Raw genomic sequence first — 15,681 nt, 5'->3', positions numbered from 1 at the left:
GAGTACAGTGGTTTCTCACATGTCTGCCACTTGGTCACCAACTGGTCAAAAACATTGGAGGTTCGAAAATCCATCAATAGAGACGTGAGGATGGGAGTTTCAGGTAAGTGCATATTGTACTCGAGTTCTATAATATATATTTGTTTATGCTTTATAAACTCTTCATCTTGAAACTCTTTGAACTGCGATCATCACTCCATTGAGTTTGAAAGCTCTCCTTCTGTGGAAAGTGCTGCTAATGGACTTTTATAGATTTAATAACAGATGATATTCCACTGCAAAATCTTTGGATGGGATTCTCTTAATTCTGATGGATGTAGCTAACAGTTTTGGAAAACCTATAATTGACTCAGCCAATTTCCAGCAAAGCATATCATAATTCTTATAAATGGGTTGTGCAGATTAATCTGAAACTGTAAACAGGATTTCTATAATAGTACAGCTAGAGGAACATAACAAAATAATTTAACTATGTACAGTGGCAAACTAGGACGGCAGAAAAATGTTTTAATTCTACCAAACCTCTTAGTAAACAATATTTCTGATACACATTTGTATAAATCGATGCACACGGTAATTAATTACTTTCCTTTCTTTGGCAATTTTGGGGAGGGAAGTCCTTTTGTGTTATGTGCAAGAATGAAAAATAAATACTGTATATTGTACTATTAATTGTTCAATTTTCCAGAGGGTAGATACTTGCAATTATGTTGGCAGTTGGTTATTTAAAGTCCATTACACACTTAAACAATATTTATAATGCTTAATCTGTCATGCCCAAGAAGAATTATATTCCTGAAATTGTAGCTATTCATGAAGTAGACTTTGAATTTATGAAGGAAAAATCTTGTCATGCTCCACGTTTATGACTATTGTAAATGTTATAGAAGATCTAGAACAGTGTCAGACTCCAGTCCTGCTGGGGTTTGAACGAGCCCAGCTCTTGACTCCTTAATTGGTCTAATTAAACAATTAACTGGATGAATTGAACACTTCTCTTCAGACTCTGAAATGTTCTGAAGGTTAAATGTTTTGAGTAATTAACAAATTGTAAAGGTGTCGGCTATACAAATTTAAAAAGCCTACTTGAGTAAATAATGACATTAATTAATTGGGATTCCCTGTTGGAACAAAACCCAGCAGACGCCGTGGCCCCCCAGGACTGGAGTCTGACAGCCTGATCTCCCTGCATCTACAGGTTGTCTTAATTGATACATCTTCTACTGTGATCTCATGTCCAATACCCCTAAGATTATTCACCCGCCTGGTTTGTCCACTAGTGTGAGTCTGTTTGTTTTTTGTTTTTCTTGAGCTCAGTTTTATGAGGGGCATGCCCTTGACTCAGAGGAGAGATGGTCAGTTACAGTGTGTTCTTTTATATCTTAACTCTCTGAAGGAAATTATCCCCAAAATACAACACACACAGAAATACCTAACCTTTGCCGACGCACAACACTGTGCAATGAAAAGAGCATCTACAGTCCTTGTCAAACTGAAGTTCTTATGAATGAATACGGATACTAATTATCTTTTTGTATAAACGAATGTTATAACTTGCAGAAACGATATATATGCATACATGACTACTAGGAGAAGGGCAGGAGAATGAAGATAATGATAATAATAATACACAAATAATAATTGCTATTGACATTAAGTGAAAAATGTGAGCAATCATAGTGTCACTGCTGCCAAGAATGCATTTCTTAGAATAAATGTGTCTGCTTCCTTGCTTTGGAATACCTCTGCGTAAGGGGGTGTGCATATATTTTATTCATACATACCTACAAATACTTACAGAACACAGACAAATATAGTGAATATCGTGCATCCCTTAGGCTTGGTTTAGGTGGTGCATGCAGTTTGGCTTATGGTATGTACTTTGTATCGTGAAACAGGCCTGGAGGAAATCCTCTTGTGGCTCCGATTTCACAGTTGTTTTGTAGGCAGCTTATGCAAGCACGGCTTTTTAAAGACATGTCTAAAATCACCTTTCATGGAGGCCAAGGAGGAGTGAGATACGATATGCTGGCAGCACAAAGTGAGGAATGGAAAGGGATGAGTCTCAAGTTGTATGGGATTCTCCATAAACAGTTAAACAAATACTGCCTCATTTAGCAGAGACACTACATGTGCGGCATTTACTTCACTACAGTCTAAATATTTGATCTGAAATCTGAAAAAGTGAGACTGAAGCTAAGAGACAGTCCACTCATTTAATGCTACTATTTCAAAAAATGTTTTGATGAGCCTACAACATTTCTCAGAGTTGCCATACAGAATAACGATTTCCATTGTTCATTTTCACAGACTTCCACTTGCACAGATACCAAAAAATGTAAATAAGCCAACAGAGACAACAACAACACACTCACAATGAGTTGTGATTATGTAACGCTGCAAATTTCCGCAACGAAATAAATTGACAATGCAGAAAAACGGAATAAAGGAATCACTCATTTCTCAAGAGATTTCCATCATTTATAAAAATCAGGCTCACTCAGGAACATCAAGGGACAAACTGATACCAAGTGAAATATCAGGTGAAATGAATAAGGACAACTGCACATGCAAAACAGGGATTCATTTTATGCAAAATAAATGCAGACACTGTATACACCAATCGGGGACTTCCATCATGATATGTGACACTCCCATTTTTGGCATTTGAAGGAAAATAAACTGAGAAATGTAATATCTACAACATAAGGACTTTGTTTTACTTTAGAGGAATAAACACACACATTTGGGTCAATCTATACAGACAAATCCTACAATGAGAATATGAAATGATTACTGAATGTGTGTTTTGGCTTGTAATAAATTACATTTAAGATCAACTGGGATAAATTGCCTATATATCCGTCCTTACTATGGTCTGATAAATAGTATGGTCTGAAATATACCTGGAGATAATGCAGTTAACACGGTGTGTGTGGGTCAGGTGTGAGAAGAGCTATATGCTGAAAATGAGCAGAAATATTTATCTCGAGGAAAATCTTAATGCTCTGCTTACGCCAGACCTATTGCAAAAGATCCATATTATATTCAGTTCCCTCTATTGTAGTTGTTTTACCCCTCATGAGCCCTTGAGATTACAGATATCATCATAATGGAGGTCCTGGCAAGATAGCAGTAGTCAAATTTAATTTCACAGGTTTTGACATCCATGCAAGATAATCAACACTTACAGTTACAGCACAGGATTATTGAATCTGCTGACATAAGGAAGAGTGGAAGACAATCCAAAGAAATCAAAAATCTGGCTCTGAATCTATATGCATTTAACTTACACACACATATACATTATGTTTATATACAAATATACATATACTGACAGATATATAGATACAGTACGTGTACAGTTCAGATCAACAGCATTCTGGGCCTTTTTTTCAGAAATATAGATTTGGATACTTGCACTTTGCTGGCATGCTGACTGTGAATTGAGCCAGCCACAATGCATGGAAGTGCTATGTATCTATTTATAAGCCAATACTGTCTATTGCTGAGGGTGTTTTATAACATGACACCAAGCCGTGCTCCCCTGAAGGTCTGGGGAGATGATATGGTAGCGAATTAACACCGTACCACCTGTATTGTATATCAAGTAAAGTGTTGATCAAAGTCTATACACATTTCATAGATAGATGCTTTTAAGAATTTTCCTTGGAATATTGGTGATTGTGTAATGTTTGTAACACACCTCATCAACATTCAAGCTTTAAAGATGACTGAATATAATCTAACAAGCAGTTTCTCTGTACACCAATAATAAATGCCTTTGACATGCTTTTTAAAGAGGTTGGAAACTATACCTCAACAACTAGCTAAAACCCACAAAAAAAAGGCCACATAAATTATCGACCATGCCTCTTCATGGGCTGCAACTCCTACGTCCTTTTGTGTAACTTGATTTTATTTGCCACTTGATTCCCCCTTGCTTCTAATATGGATTGATGGGGACGTACTACACAATGTACAGTCGCATTCATGCTACAGCTACACATGAAGTGACTGGTCCTCGTTATATACAGTAAAAAAATCGAATAAAAGTAAGGCTCTGCAATTTTTCAAAAACTCTAAAAGATTATTTTGTTTAATTCTGGGGTAGTGTTTAGCAAAGTTATAGAAGAATGTAATTTGATGTCAATGGATATAGAAAATGATATAAGCAGACATACTGCCCAGCCATATATTCTTTATTTACAACCTTTACAGCAGTGGTTCACTTCAGCAACAGATCAATTTCCTCCAAGCACTGGCTTGGGAAAAAAAAAGTGGCAGTTTCATTTCCTTTGTAGTTACATCTGTAAAATTCATACATACATTCTATATGTTTTTAAAAGTATATACTTTAATCAGGCTTGCAAAACAGAAACTAATTTAATACACTATGCACAATTTCACACCATGGACCGAAATAAGTTTCCATTAAACTACTGACCAGAGCTGCAGGGACCATATTTTATTTTGAAATGGCAATGAAAATAACCAGATGGTATGAATATTTATAAAGTCCTCCCGCTATATAACCAGCCCACCCACTGTCTCCGAAACAGGGCCTCCCAGGAAAGATGTGTTTTGATCTCCAAATCAAAGGGAAATCCATATTGTTCAGAACTTAGACGAATAACTTAAATACCAGGTGCAACACATACCATCCTAGCTCCCTGTAGGATAGTCTCCCATCCCTCTGGATTATGAAACTAGCAGCTTTTGCAAACATTTAAGGTACTAATTGCATCGTTGTGAAGATGAGTGGGGAAGACGTTCGTCTCTTCTGAACCGCAGGCAAAAACACGACATAAGCATGCTTTATGGAGAACCGCAAGGCCATCTCCCAAAACAACATGAGACATCCATGAATCTAGGCTGTTACCCACTGATGGTGACAGTGATGGCAAGGAAACAGTGAAATATGTACTTTCCTCCCTCCATTAAAAACAGAACCATCACTTACCCTGATTATCTGCAGCTCAGACCTACCCCTATCATATTCCCCAGGAGATCCCAACAGCATCCGCAGAGTTAATAAATCAAGGTCACCGCAGAGGAAAAGAGATTAATTGGTGCCGGGAACATTGACGGGAATCTTTATTAAACACTTTATCCCCTCAACTTCACCCAAATCATTAAATTCTCTATTTGCTTGAATTAAGGCGTGACCTGCAGATTTTCACTTTGCCCACACAAGGCTGCTGATGTGGGGCACTTGCAGACACACAAGGCTCTTTTTCTCAAATGAGCACAAGATGAAAATCAATGGAGGCTCCTATTGACTTTTAGGCCGCCATCCTTTGAAAGTTACCCCCAGAGTCTCCATCCTTAAAAAGGGAAACAATAGGTTATCCACCTTACAAAAGCTTTAGTCAACTACTTAATTAAAAGACTGGTTCTCCTCTGTCTAATTAACAATTTATTACCCCATCCGTCTGCCTTTCCACCAATGCTATAATCAGTTTAACAAATGCACCCCTTACCCCCTATCCCCTCCACCCAGCTCCGGCAGATTAAATGATTAAAATTTCATGTGGGACATACAGAGGTGCTGACAAGGGCTATAGCATGCAACTGTTCGAGAACAGAGGATGCATTTAGCCCTTCAACAATTAACCTTAATCCAATTGAGTGTGTGCTGCTAATGGATATCTAAACGAGTGAGAGATGCCCTGGCTCAACAATCAGTTAAAAGATTTATATGCGGTGGGGGGTATGAGCCGGGAGTGGGATCTAAATCTCAATGATCCATTTTAACAGCCTGCTGTGCCATATCAAAGCTATGGTGAACTCTGTCCAGTACAGGTTAACCTCTTCCTCAGATGATTCTACTAGATCTTCCAGTCCATTAGAGTGACAGGTTTTTTTTCACTCAAATTCTGGTCCACATATCCACATCCTGTGAGAACACGTTCCAGAGCAGCACTTGAATAGTTTGTTGGAGAGCAAGAACATTGCCAAGGAAATAGATATTTAAGATGTAAATGGTTGTCTGGAATTTGCAGAACAAAGCTATGGCCAGATCCTAGTTGAAGACTCCAAATGAAACTTGTGAGGGAATTTCCGCAACACATTATTACTACCATGTGCCGTACTTCCAACTTCCTTATTCAAATGGTATCTTAAAGAAAGGATTAAGCCACCAAGTATGCATGTGTTCCATTTTATCTTTTTCTTCTGCAGATTTTTCATTGACACACCAAAAGCATTTTTTTTCTCCTCTCCAGCAATAAATCAGCTTCCCAAATCCCTCTTACTCATCCACTTAGCGTCTCCAGCTTCCCTCAGGATCTAATTCTTATTTATAAAATCCGAGTTTGCATCACCAGGACTCCTTTGCTTTCCTAGCAATTACCAACCCGACCCATAACTGAAAATCTTGCGATGACCGTGAGCACAGAATAATGTACACACACACACACACATATATTATACCAATAGCATTACTCGGTTTTCTCAAGGGAGAAGCTACAGAGAACTAGTTTCATTCGCAGATCTAGTCCTGAAGCTAATCAAGGCTTTTTTTTTCTGGTTAAGTCAGACATCTTATCTGAACAGCTTCAATTAGAGGCCCATTCTGAACACATGCAACACCTTTATCAGCAAGATTTTAATCCTTTGGGGAATGGTATTAGAGCACTGAAGTATTTTCTTTTTTTCACCCTTTTTTTTCTCAGCTATAAATACTTTGATGTATTTTAGGCAACCTCCTTTTGATTGGAATTGGTGTTAATTATTCAGGTTGATAGACACCACCTGGTGAAAAAGAGAGGGGTTTTTCATGAACTCTGACTCTCATGCATGCTGATAAATTATGCCATTTGTGCTGGTATGCACAGCCTTTGCAATGATCCATGTTGCATTGAGTCCACGGGAGATTATGATCTGGAATGAGTACAAGGTGCTGGCAGTACAGACAACTGTAGAGGTTACGTCTGATAGTCGGCTGAATCATTGGTGGCAGTCTGGGTGCATATCATATCACTTAACAAGCCACCATTCAGTACATCTGACAACAACGATTTGGTCTATACTGGTCCTATAAAGCCAGAGAAGCCTCATGCATCACGAATGTCTGCTTATGCCCCATTTATATAACAGTTAAGACGTGTAATTCATGTATTTACAAACTGTCATACTGCAGTAAGCTGAGGCGTAGCTGAGCCAAGATTTCTCTGTGCCAATATTATCCTCGCACCAATCCCCACACACACACATGCACACACAACCCCCTCCATGCACACACAAGCACACACATACAGATGTACAAAACATTTGACACTCTATATTGAAATTAATTTATATTATGCCCATCAAGTTATTTGCCATACATGTCATCCTTCTTTTGATGGCTTTATGGGTTTATGTGGAATTAAAAAAAGACCAACAATATTGTACAATTATAACGATTGTTATTTAAGAATAAATGAAGAAAACGTCAAACTAAAGCCCCCACCATATAGATATCCGGTCTCACATTCACACACAATGCATCAGCCAAATAAAACGAATAATGTACTTTCTAGTAATACACATACACTATATTTATACACATACAATATATTTTATGTTCATAAAGTGTAGCTTCTTTTTGATCTATGATACTGTTGAGAAAATGGGAACTGAAATCATGGTTGAGTTAACTTATTGCACCGCAGGTCACATGTAATAAACACCCTACAGCAATACATATGGATTTTCGGTATAGATATTTGGGAATAAATTGACCAAATGACAGATCCTGGAATCTCTGCATCTCTAATTCTGACAGCTTTAGTGCACAACAAGATCCAATCAATGTGTCCCCTAGCAATAATGGGTCATGCCATAAAATACACAGACATCATTGCTTAAATGCCTAGCATGCTTTACGGCTGTAGGCTACCTTTTATTGTTAAAAAAAAACATTTATTTCATATTTCATACCTTTTATTTTATTTATAGCCACAGACAGAATTGTTCTAGTTTATGTTGTAACCTTGGGCAGACTGGAGGGAGCCTTTGTACAAGTTAAATACCATGGACTTGCTGCAACTGTATTTATTTCATGGCATTATTGCCGTCTCTGCATAGTTGAATCTGCATTCTGAATAATCCTGCTTTGAGAAGAACTGCAATACATATTATTCCTGAGAAAAATGCACCATATTCAAACTGTAATTTTTAATAATGGAGGCCTTTCCCCAGTCCTTCTCTTGGTATTTGCATCAGGGAAATCAGTACCTTTGAAGATACAGCATATAGTTTCAAACAAACCATGAACGCTCAACCTGGATCTTAATAAGCCATTAGGGATGCAGCGCTTCATTTCAATAAAATAGCCAGGGGCCCATTTCACACCAGCCGCATTACCAGCCAGCCTTCTTAGAAATTGAATTACACTGCTAGCTTCAACTTCAGATTATTATTATTATTATTATTATTATTATTATTATTATTATTATTATTATTAATAAAATGGTATAATTAAAAATAGCATGGAATATGTTTAAATACTAGTTTGGTTGTAGTCTAACCAATAATACATGTTTTTAACTTGCTTCACACCATCTGATTATTAATATTAATAATAATGCAATTAATAATAATAATAATAATAATAATCTGTTCTTTATTTTTTATTGGGTTCATTCCTTCCTTCCTTGAACAGCCTGTTGTCAGTTAATTTCCCCGGTACAACAAATACAATTAGTTCAATTAAATTGATTTAAGTTTCCTCAGTGTTACTTAAAGATCACCACTTTGAATAAGATACTCGAATCTTATTGATAGGAAATGAGAGCTTGCGTGTCTGTCCTTGTGACTGTGTGTGTGTGTGTTGGGTGGGGGGGGTGGAGGGTCCTAATTAGACAAAAATCCACGCTGAACGTCAAACATGTCCATACGCAGCAGGCTTTAGTTGCCCCTTCATGTGAAATAGACAGTGAGGCCCCTCCTATCCTTCGTATTCCCAGTCCTGCTGTATGGCACCCCACCTTCATATTTACAGAGCCCTGAATCCCGTTATTTCAACATCCTCAATCCATATAGGGAGGCTTAGGACAATCCTGCCAGACCAAGGTCCCCCACTGTGCGTTTCCCCCTTTAAACCCGGGTGGTATAAACACCTTGTTGTTTATGCAGTGTAAGGGGTGTATACAAACTTCCAGAATCACCCCAGTCTCAGAAGGCTGCCCAGAGAAGGTGCCTACAAGCTTGGGTCCAATAGGTGGTGGTGCAAGGTGGAGTAAAAATACACAGACTTGAACAGGCGTGCCGCACTCTCCAAACATCCCCTCCTGGTTCTTCTAGCCATCAGAAATATGAATCCCATTGCAGAATAAAAACACGCATGCATGTACCCCTTCTGTGTCTATATGAGACCTTTACATTCCGGCCGAGGCTGATTAGGTGTCAAGATTTAAATATTACAGCACCAGTAAAAAAGGGGTAATGGAATAAACTATATGAAAGTCCAGGTGTCTGTGTACAACATGAATGACTACAAGTTTCACATCTATAAAACTATGAAAACGTTTTTATGAACCATATTATGTTTTTCTAACTCCACTGGGAGCAATAAAAGGGCTTATCAAATGAATTCTTAAATATTTAGGCTATATTTGAATTTGTTTAATTCGTTAATACGCACCGAGGCATTTGGGAGAAGTAAATGCGTAAATTATAGGGTTACATACCCTGCTCATATATATATATATATATATATAATATTACCCGTTCAATTAGTACACACAACTTACAGTACGTCCTGCCTCCAAAGCTCAAATGGAAAGGCACTGCATGTATTTCAAGAGTAGCCAACACACATTGAGTCAGTTTCAATGAATTAGTGTGCCCAGTATTATTCAAATAAGTGCTACATGTAATTGAAATTAAATGTCTACATACCTTCGACAACAGGAGTCTTCATTTTTATTAAAATAAAATCCAACAGAAGGCACCCTGTAAACGGCAGCAAGACAACTTGATCTCTGCAATTTAAAAGGGAAATAATCGCAAATCCAAGGTACCGGTAATCTCTGACAACCGGTCCAGGAAAACTTTAGCCAAAGGTTTTCTTATAGAGGCGAAGTGGAGAACCAGGTCTCCCCAACGCACTGCGCTCAGTCATTTGGGGAGGGCAAGGGGTACAAAAACTGCGATGAACATCCAGATGGAAGATCCCTTTCAGTGAGCGGGTATAGCCCCCCAAAAAGAGCAAACAAACAAACCAAAAAGCAGGGGAATAACCGCAGCAATCCAAGCAGGACGAGGGAAAAAACACACAGAAATCCACGGATGCTGAATGCAGATCCAACAGTCCCCGGTCTTAATGCTAAACCAGAGGCATCCCAAAGTGCGCGCAGCCTGCAAATGTAGAGGGACATTGACTGTGCTGCTGCGCGGTGTAAGCCTGTGCATAGGATTGAGGATTGCAAAGGAGGGAGAGGGCGTGGGGGGGGTGGGGGCTTGTGAGTGGGGGGGGAAGCAAAGATGAATGTTTTATGGGGCTGGATCAGGGATTGAGAGCTGATGAATGTTTTATGGGATCATGTGGTTTGACGTGAGGGGAATCAGCCTGGATCAGATTTGCGCACACACACACACATACAAAAAAACTGAAATCGTGAAAGAGAGAGGGAGAGGCGGTAGGTGCTGAATAAACTGAGGGAGGAGGGAGCACTTAAGAATAGAAAAGCAGCAGATTTGAAAGGGCAGGTGCTCAGGTGAACCTGTGGAGATGTCCTGTTAGAGTCTGAGTATAATTGCCGCATGCATTAGACATGGATAATAGACTCAAGAAGGTGGAAAACAAATCAGTCCTTCAGTGGAATAGGAAATAACCAAATATGCAAGGTGTAATCTAGCTTACTTTAAGTGAACTGCTCATGGCTTTCTCATTATTTAAATTAACGGAGTACATCTGTAGTTCAGTCTTGTAAGTAAGTAGATTCGTTAAATTTCAAAGCAACATTGTGTGTGTGTGTGTGTGTGTGTGTGTGTGTGTTGGTGGGGGGGTGAAATGATGCAAACAACAAAATGCACTTGATAAACATTAGAATATATATATATATATATATATATATATATATATATATATATATATATATATATATATATATATATATATATATTCACAGTACGAACAGAGCTGATCAATACTTCCAATTTGTACTATTCAAAACTGAGTTGCAGGAGCGCAGTGGACGTTTGACGCACACCAGCGGTGGAGGCTGCAGAGACCAATTCGCTCTGTAACGACCAGCTGTCCATAAATTAGGAGAAGCCATAGGGGCGTTGCATGAGCTTTTGCAAGATTATTCGTAAGGGACAAATGCCACCTAGCGGCTGAGCATGAATACCATGTGTTATACAATTCACCTTAAATTGCATTGAAATAATTACATTGTTGTTGTTATTATTAGTCACCTTCAACGCAAACGCAAGGAGGTGAACCTCTATTAATGCACACACAAACTGGAGGTGAAAATGATGGGGTAACTTGGAATTCTTACTGAAAACCATAGATTGTACATAAACCAATGACTTCTTCACAATCATGATCCATTTGAAAAGAAAAGAAAACTTTGCCATTTACTCATTACACGCTAATGAAGATAGTATGATCTGTCATAACTGTTTGAGTTTGAGATTTCAAATAAGAATAGTGTAAGCTTTGAATGTGTTTTCAAAGTTTCCATTCACAATATATGGTACCTTATGATGGGAAATGCAAGAAAAGGCAATGTTTTACTTCACTCAGTACAAACCCCAGTCATATACAGAAGATGTGGTAGGTATGGAAAAGAGAAATGTCTTGGGCAGAATGGGGGAATACAAAGAGCGGAGAGGCTAACTTTTTGAAAGCCAGACTAATTCCTTACTGAAGAACTCTCCGCTTGCTGCGGACATTCATGACAAGGCTGTCCTCATCAACAGGAAACTGTATGTATATTTTTGAGAAGATGGTCTGGCGAGCAATGGATTGGGATGAGGAAAATGTCAGAGAAGAACAGTAGGTGTTGAATTGATGTGCTCTTCTGTCCCCAGTCATCTGACCTTAAACTCATTGAAATGTTATGGTTCTATGGTATTGCTATTAAAAAAGTTTGGAGTGAAATGCCAGCAAACCATTATCTCAACTGCATTTTCTTTTGAGGAAGATAAACAGACACAATGAGAAACATCAGTAGTTCAATCTGATATTTAATGTCTTTGCTTCAGTAAGATTCCCAGGTGACACTGACATTTACTGTCTGTTTATGTACCTTTTACAGTTTCTATGTACATAAATAGACTAAACTGATTATACAAATTGCCTGTCTGGGGGAATGCAGCCTAAAGATTATTATATTAAGTAAGGTTAAAGGTCACACTGCTGTTTTTTAACAAATAAGTAAGTGACAACATTTAATACAAACGATGTTAATGTAATAGTATTAAGCAAACCATTTTATTCATTTTTTCAGCATAGTGTTGAGTCAATGAAGACTTCGATGAAGGACTGATTGCATTTTATTCATCATTTGAACCCTGTTGTATGTCAGTTAACCATGTTTTGAATTTGTTACTCCAACAAAATATATATTTAGAATTTAAACAACTTTGCCCACCCAATCCATCCCTTCCCCATTTGATGGCTTTATGACCAGCTATGATAGCCTAAGGACAATCCTTTTATTGCTACATTAAAACACTTACTAGAGATGTTATTTCCCCTTTGCTATATTAAAAAGGCAAACGCGATACAAGTTAGCATATTCTTGCCTTTAGGGTGTCATTTTACATGTAATATGAGACTTGGGTCTGACAGAGGCATGAACATAATGATTCACTGCCTGTCCATCCCTGCACTTTGGATCTCTGTTACTAGCAGATGACACCAGTAAAGTACAGAGAGAGAGAGAGAGAGAGATGAAAAACAGGGAATATCAGTACAAGGATGAACAAATTTACTTAACATATGGCTACATTTGAATAGGATGAAAACAAAGAAAGTATCTATCTGAATTAACACTAATTAAAAATGTATAAAAATAAACTAATTTAATGGATTTGGACTGTATTAAAACACAAGCTATTCAAAACCAAACATAAGACTCACAGAGTCTTTCATTTAGAGCAACAACTGGGTGGCAGCTGGAAAAGAAAGGGATCCTACAAATCCATACTGACAATGCAGAAAATGTACAGTGGATGGGACACAAATGGTGGCTGCAGGAATTAATTAAATAAATATAGAAACTTTACCTTAAACAAATTGTATGTGTGCCATTCCAGAAATGATAATAAAAAGCATGTGACTGTAAAATAATGAATGGTATATGATTATGGTTAATAAAATCAAAAGTATAAACATCAGTTGCATTTCTATTAAACAACTATTTCAAATAAAATAAGCCCTGATTGCATAAAAGACCACTCGCTCAGTCTCAACAATAATATGAAGAAATAGGCTTAACAGCATAGTGTAACCCAGTTATTAAAATATTGGAAATGTGAGAATGATTTTATATACGTCTGTATGTTAAATTAAAGCTATATTAAAGACCCCCTGCTGACTAAGTCCAGCTGTCAACAGAGGCTAAAAAAAGGATAGGCTTTGATGTGTTTAATGCCTACAATAAAAGGGAAGCACAGCATATACATTTAAATAATCAAATTGGTGCCATGGTCATTGTACGCTGACTGTTTTGTTTGTTGTTGTTGTGATTCTTCTCCACACTATATTTTTACTGCAGCACAAAAAGTGGTACAAATGATCTGTTTCTCTAGAGTCCAGAGTGGTCAGTAATGTGCTTGGGCATAATACTTCACAGATAAATTACTTTTTCTCATTCTGGATGTGATGCCTTAGCATTTGGGGCTGAATAAGGTAACCAATATGGAATTTAATAGCTTTACTCTTTTTTTTCCCTTTTGTATTATACTTTTTCAGATATTAAATTTGTAGAGTGTTATTCTTTGGTAGCACACATTTCCCAGCCAAGAATGGCAGTAGTGTGATGAAATAATGTTCTTGTATGTGTAGTACACAGCTGTTGGGATCTGAGTTATCTGTGTTGAAAGACATATGTGGTCTGTGTTTGCATGTTAAATTATTTTTTAATTCATTAACGTGCAGCACAGAAATCCATTCTTGAAACCATTGTGGCTGGGAAGGATTAGCTCCCTGGAATGGACAGAAGTTGGTAACACTGCTGTATGTATTTTTTAAATGATATAGAAGATATACAAGTATGTATAAGATTGTTTTTCTCTGTTCTTCACAGTACATACACCAATCAGCCATAACATTATGACCACTGACAGGTGAAGTGGGTGGGATATATTAGGCAGCAAGTGAACATTTTGTCCTCAAAGTTGATGTGTTAGAAGAAGGAAAAATGGGCAAGCGTAAGAATCTGAGAGATTTTGACAAGCGCAAAATTGTGATGGCTAGATGACTGGGTTAGAGCATCTCCAAAACTGCAGCTCTTGTGGGGTGTTCCCTGTCTGCAGTGGTCAGTACCTATCAAAAGTGGTCCAAGGAAGGAAAAGCGCTGAACCGGCGACAGGGTCATGGGCGGCCAAGGCTCATTGATGCACGTGGGGAGTGAAGGCTGGCCCGTGTGGTCCAATCCAACAGATGAGCTACTGTAGCTCAAATTGCTGAAAAAGTGAATGTTGGTTCTGATAGAAAGATGACAGAACACACAGTGCATCACAGTTTGCTGCATATGGGGCTGCATAGCCGCAGACCAGTCAGGGTGCCCATGCTGACCCCTGTCCACTGCCGAAAGCGCCTACAATGGGCACGTGAGCATCAGAACTGGACCACGGAGTAATGGAAGAAGGTGGCCTGGTTTGATGAATCACGAGTTCAAGGTGTTGACTTGGCCTCCAAATTCCCCAGATCTCAATCCAATCAAGCATCTGTGGGATGTGCTGGACAAACAAGTCTGATGCATGGAGGCCCCACCTCGCAACTTACAGGACTTAAAGGATCCGCTGCTAACATCTTGGTGCCAGATACCACAGCACACCTTCAGAGGTCTAGTGGAGTCCAGGCCTCAACGGGTCAGGGCTGTTATGGTGGCAAAAGGTGGACCTACACAATATTAGGCAGTTGGTCATAATGTTATGGCTGATCGGTGTATATGGGTTTCTGATTCCCTCCATGTATATGCTAGAAGGTACACAGATATCTGCTCTCTGACACACAGATTATCAAATTTAAGGCCAAAGGTTTTGGGATCTTAATCCCTCCATCAGCTGACCAGAGAGAATGACCTATAAATCAGAAGGAAATGATTTATCTTTGAGAGAAGGAACTTAATTATTATGCCTTCCATGAGCTGATAAATGCCTGAAGTAGCAGGTAGGTTGTTGTGAGGTGTTTTAAAGCTGTGCTGGAAACTGCCAGAGAAACAAATGAGCAAAAACACATTGATGAGGGGCTAGGGGAGGGGAGAAGGCATGTTTTTTCAATGCCTGACACATTTCTCCACTCAGGAGCAGACTTTATTTGAGTAGCACTGAAGATGTTTTGGAACTGCATTGTTTCAATCTTTGGTAAAACCATTCTGGTACTTAGATTTATATTAAGCATAATGGCATAAGCCAAAATGCTGTACATTGTCAGTGCCCAGTGGCTGCGAAGTTGTTATAAAGACATGAATAAACATTAAGTTGAGTTAAATAGCTCTGGGAGTGTGGTCC

At 38.4% G+C, this 15,681-nt stretch overlaps 1 protein-coding gene across 1 annotated transcript in view; it reads right to left on the bottom strand.

Moving 5' to 3' along the window:
- Nucleotides 1-10,384, bottom strand: part of rtn4r (reticulon 4 receptor) — a 42,103-nt gene extending 31,719 nt beyond the window's left edge. Inside the window, exon 1 of the mRNA XM_066689765.1 lies at nucleotides 9,889-10,384. Coding sequence (XP_066545862.1) covers nucleotides 9,889-9,910 — 22 coding nt within the window. The 5' untranslated portion in view covers nucleotides 9,911-10,384. The remainder of the gene's footprint in view (nucleotides 1-9,888) is intronic.
- Nucleotides 10,385-15,681: the final 5,297 nt, after the last annotated feature.

The sequence above is a fragment of the Amia ocellicauda genome, chromosome 17 (genome assembly GCF_036373705.1).
Source record: "Amia ocellicauda isolate fAmiCal2 chromosome 17, fAmiCal2.hap1, whole genome shotgun sequence".
Taxonomy (NCBI): domain Eukaryota; kingdom Metazoa; phylum Chordata; class Actinopteri; order Amiiformes; family Amiidae; genus Amia; species Amia ocellicauda.
Note: the sequence above shows the minus strand (reverse complement) of the source record. Positions and strands in the feature narration are given on the sequence as shown.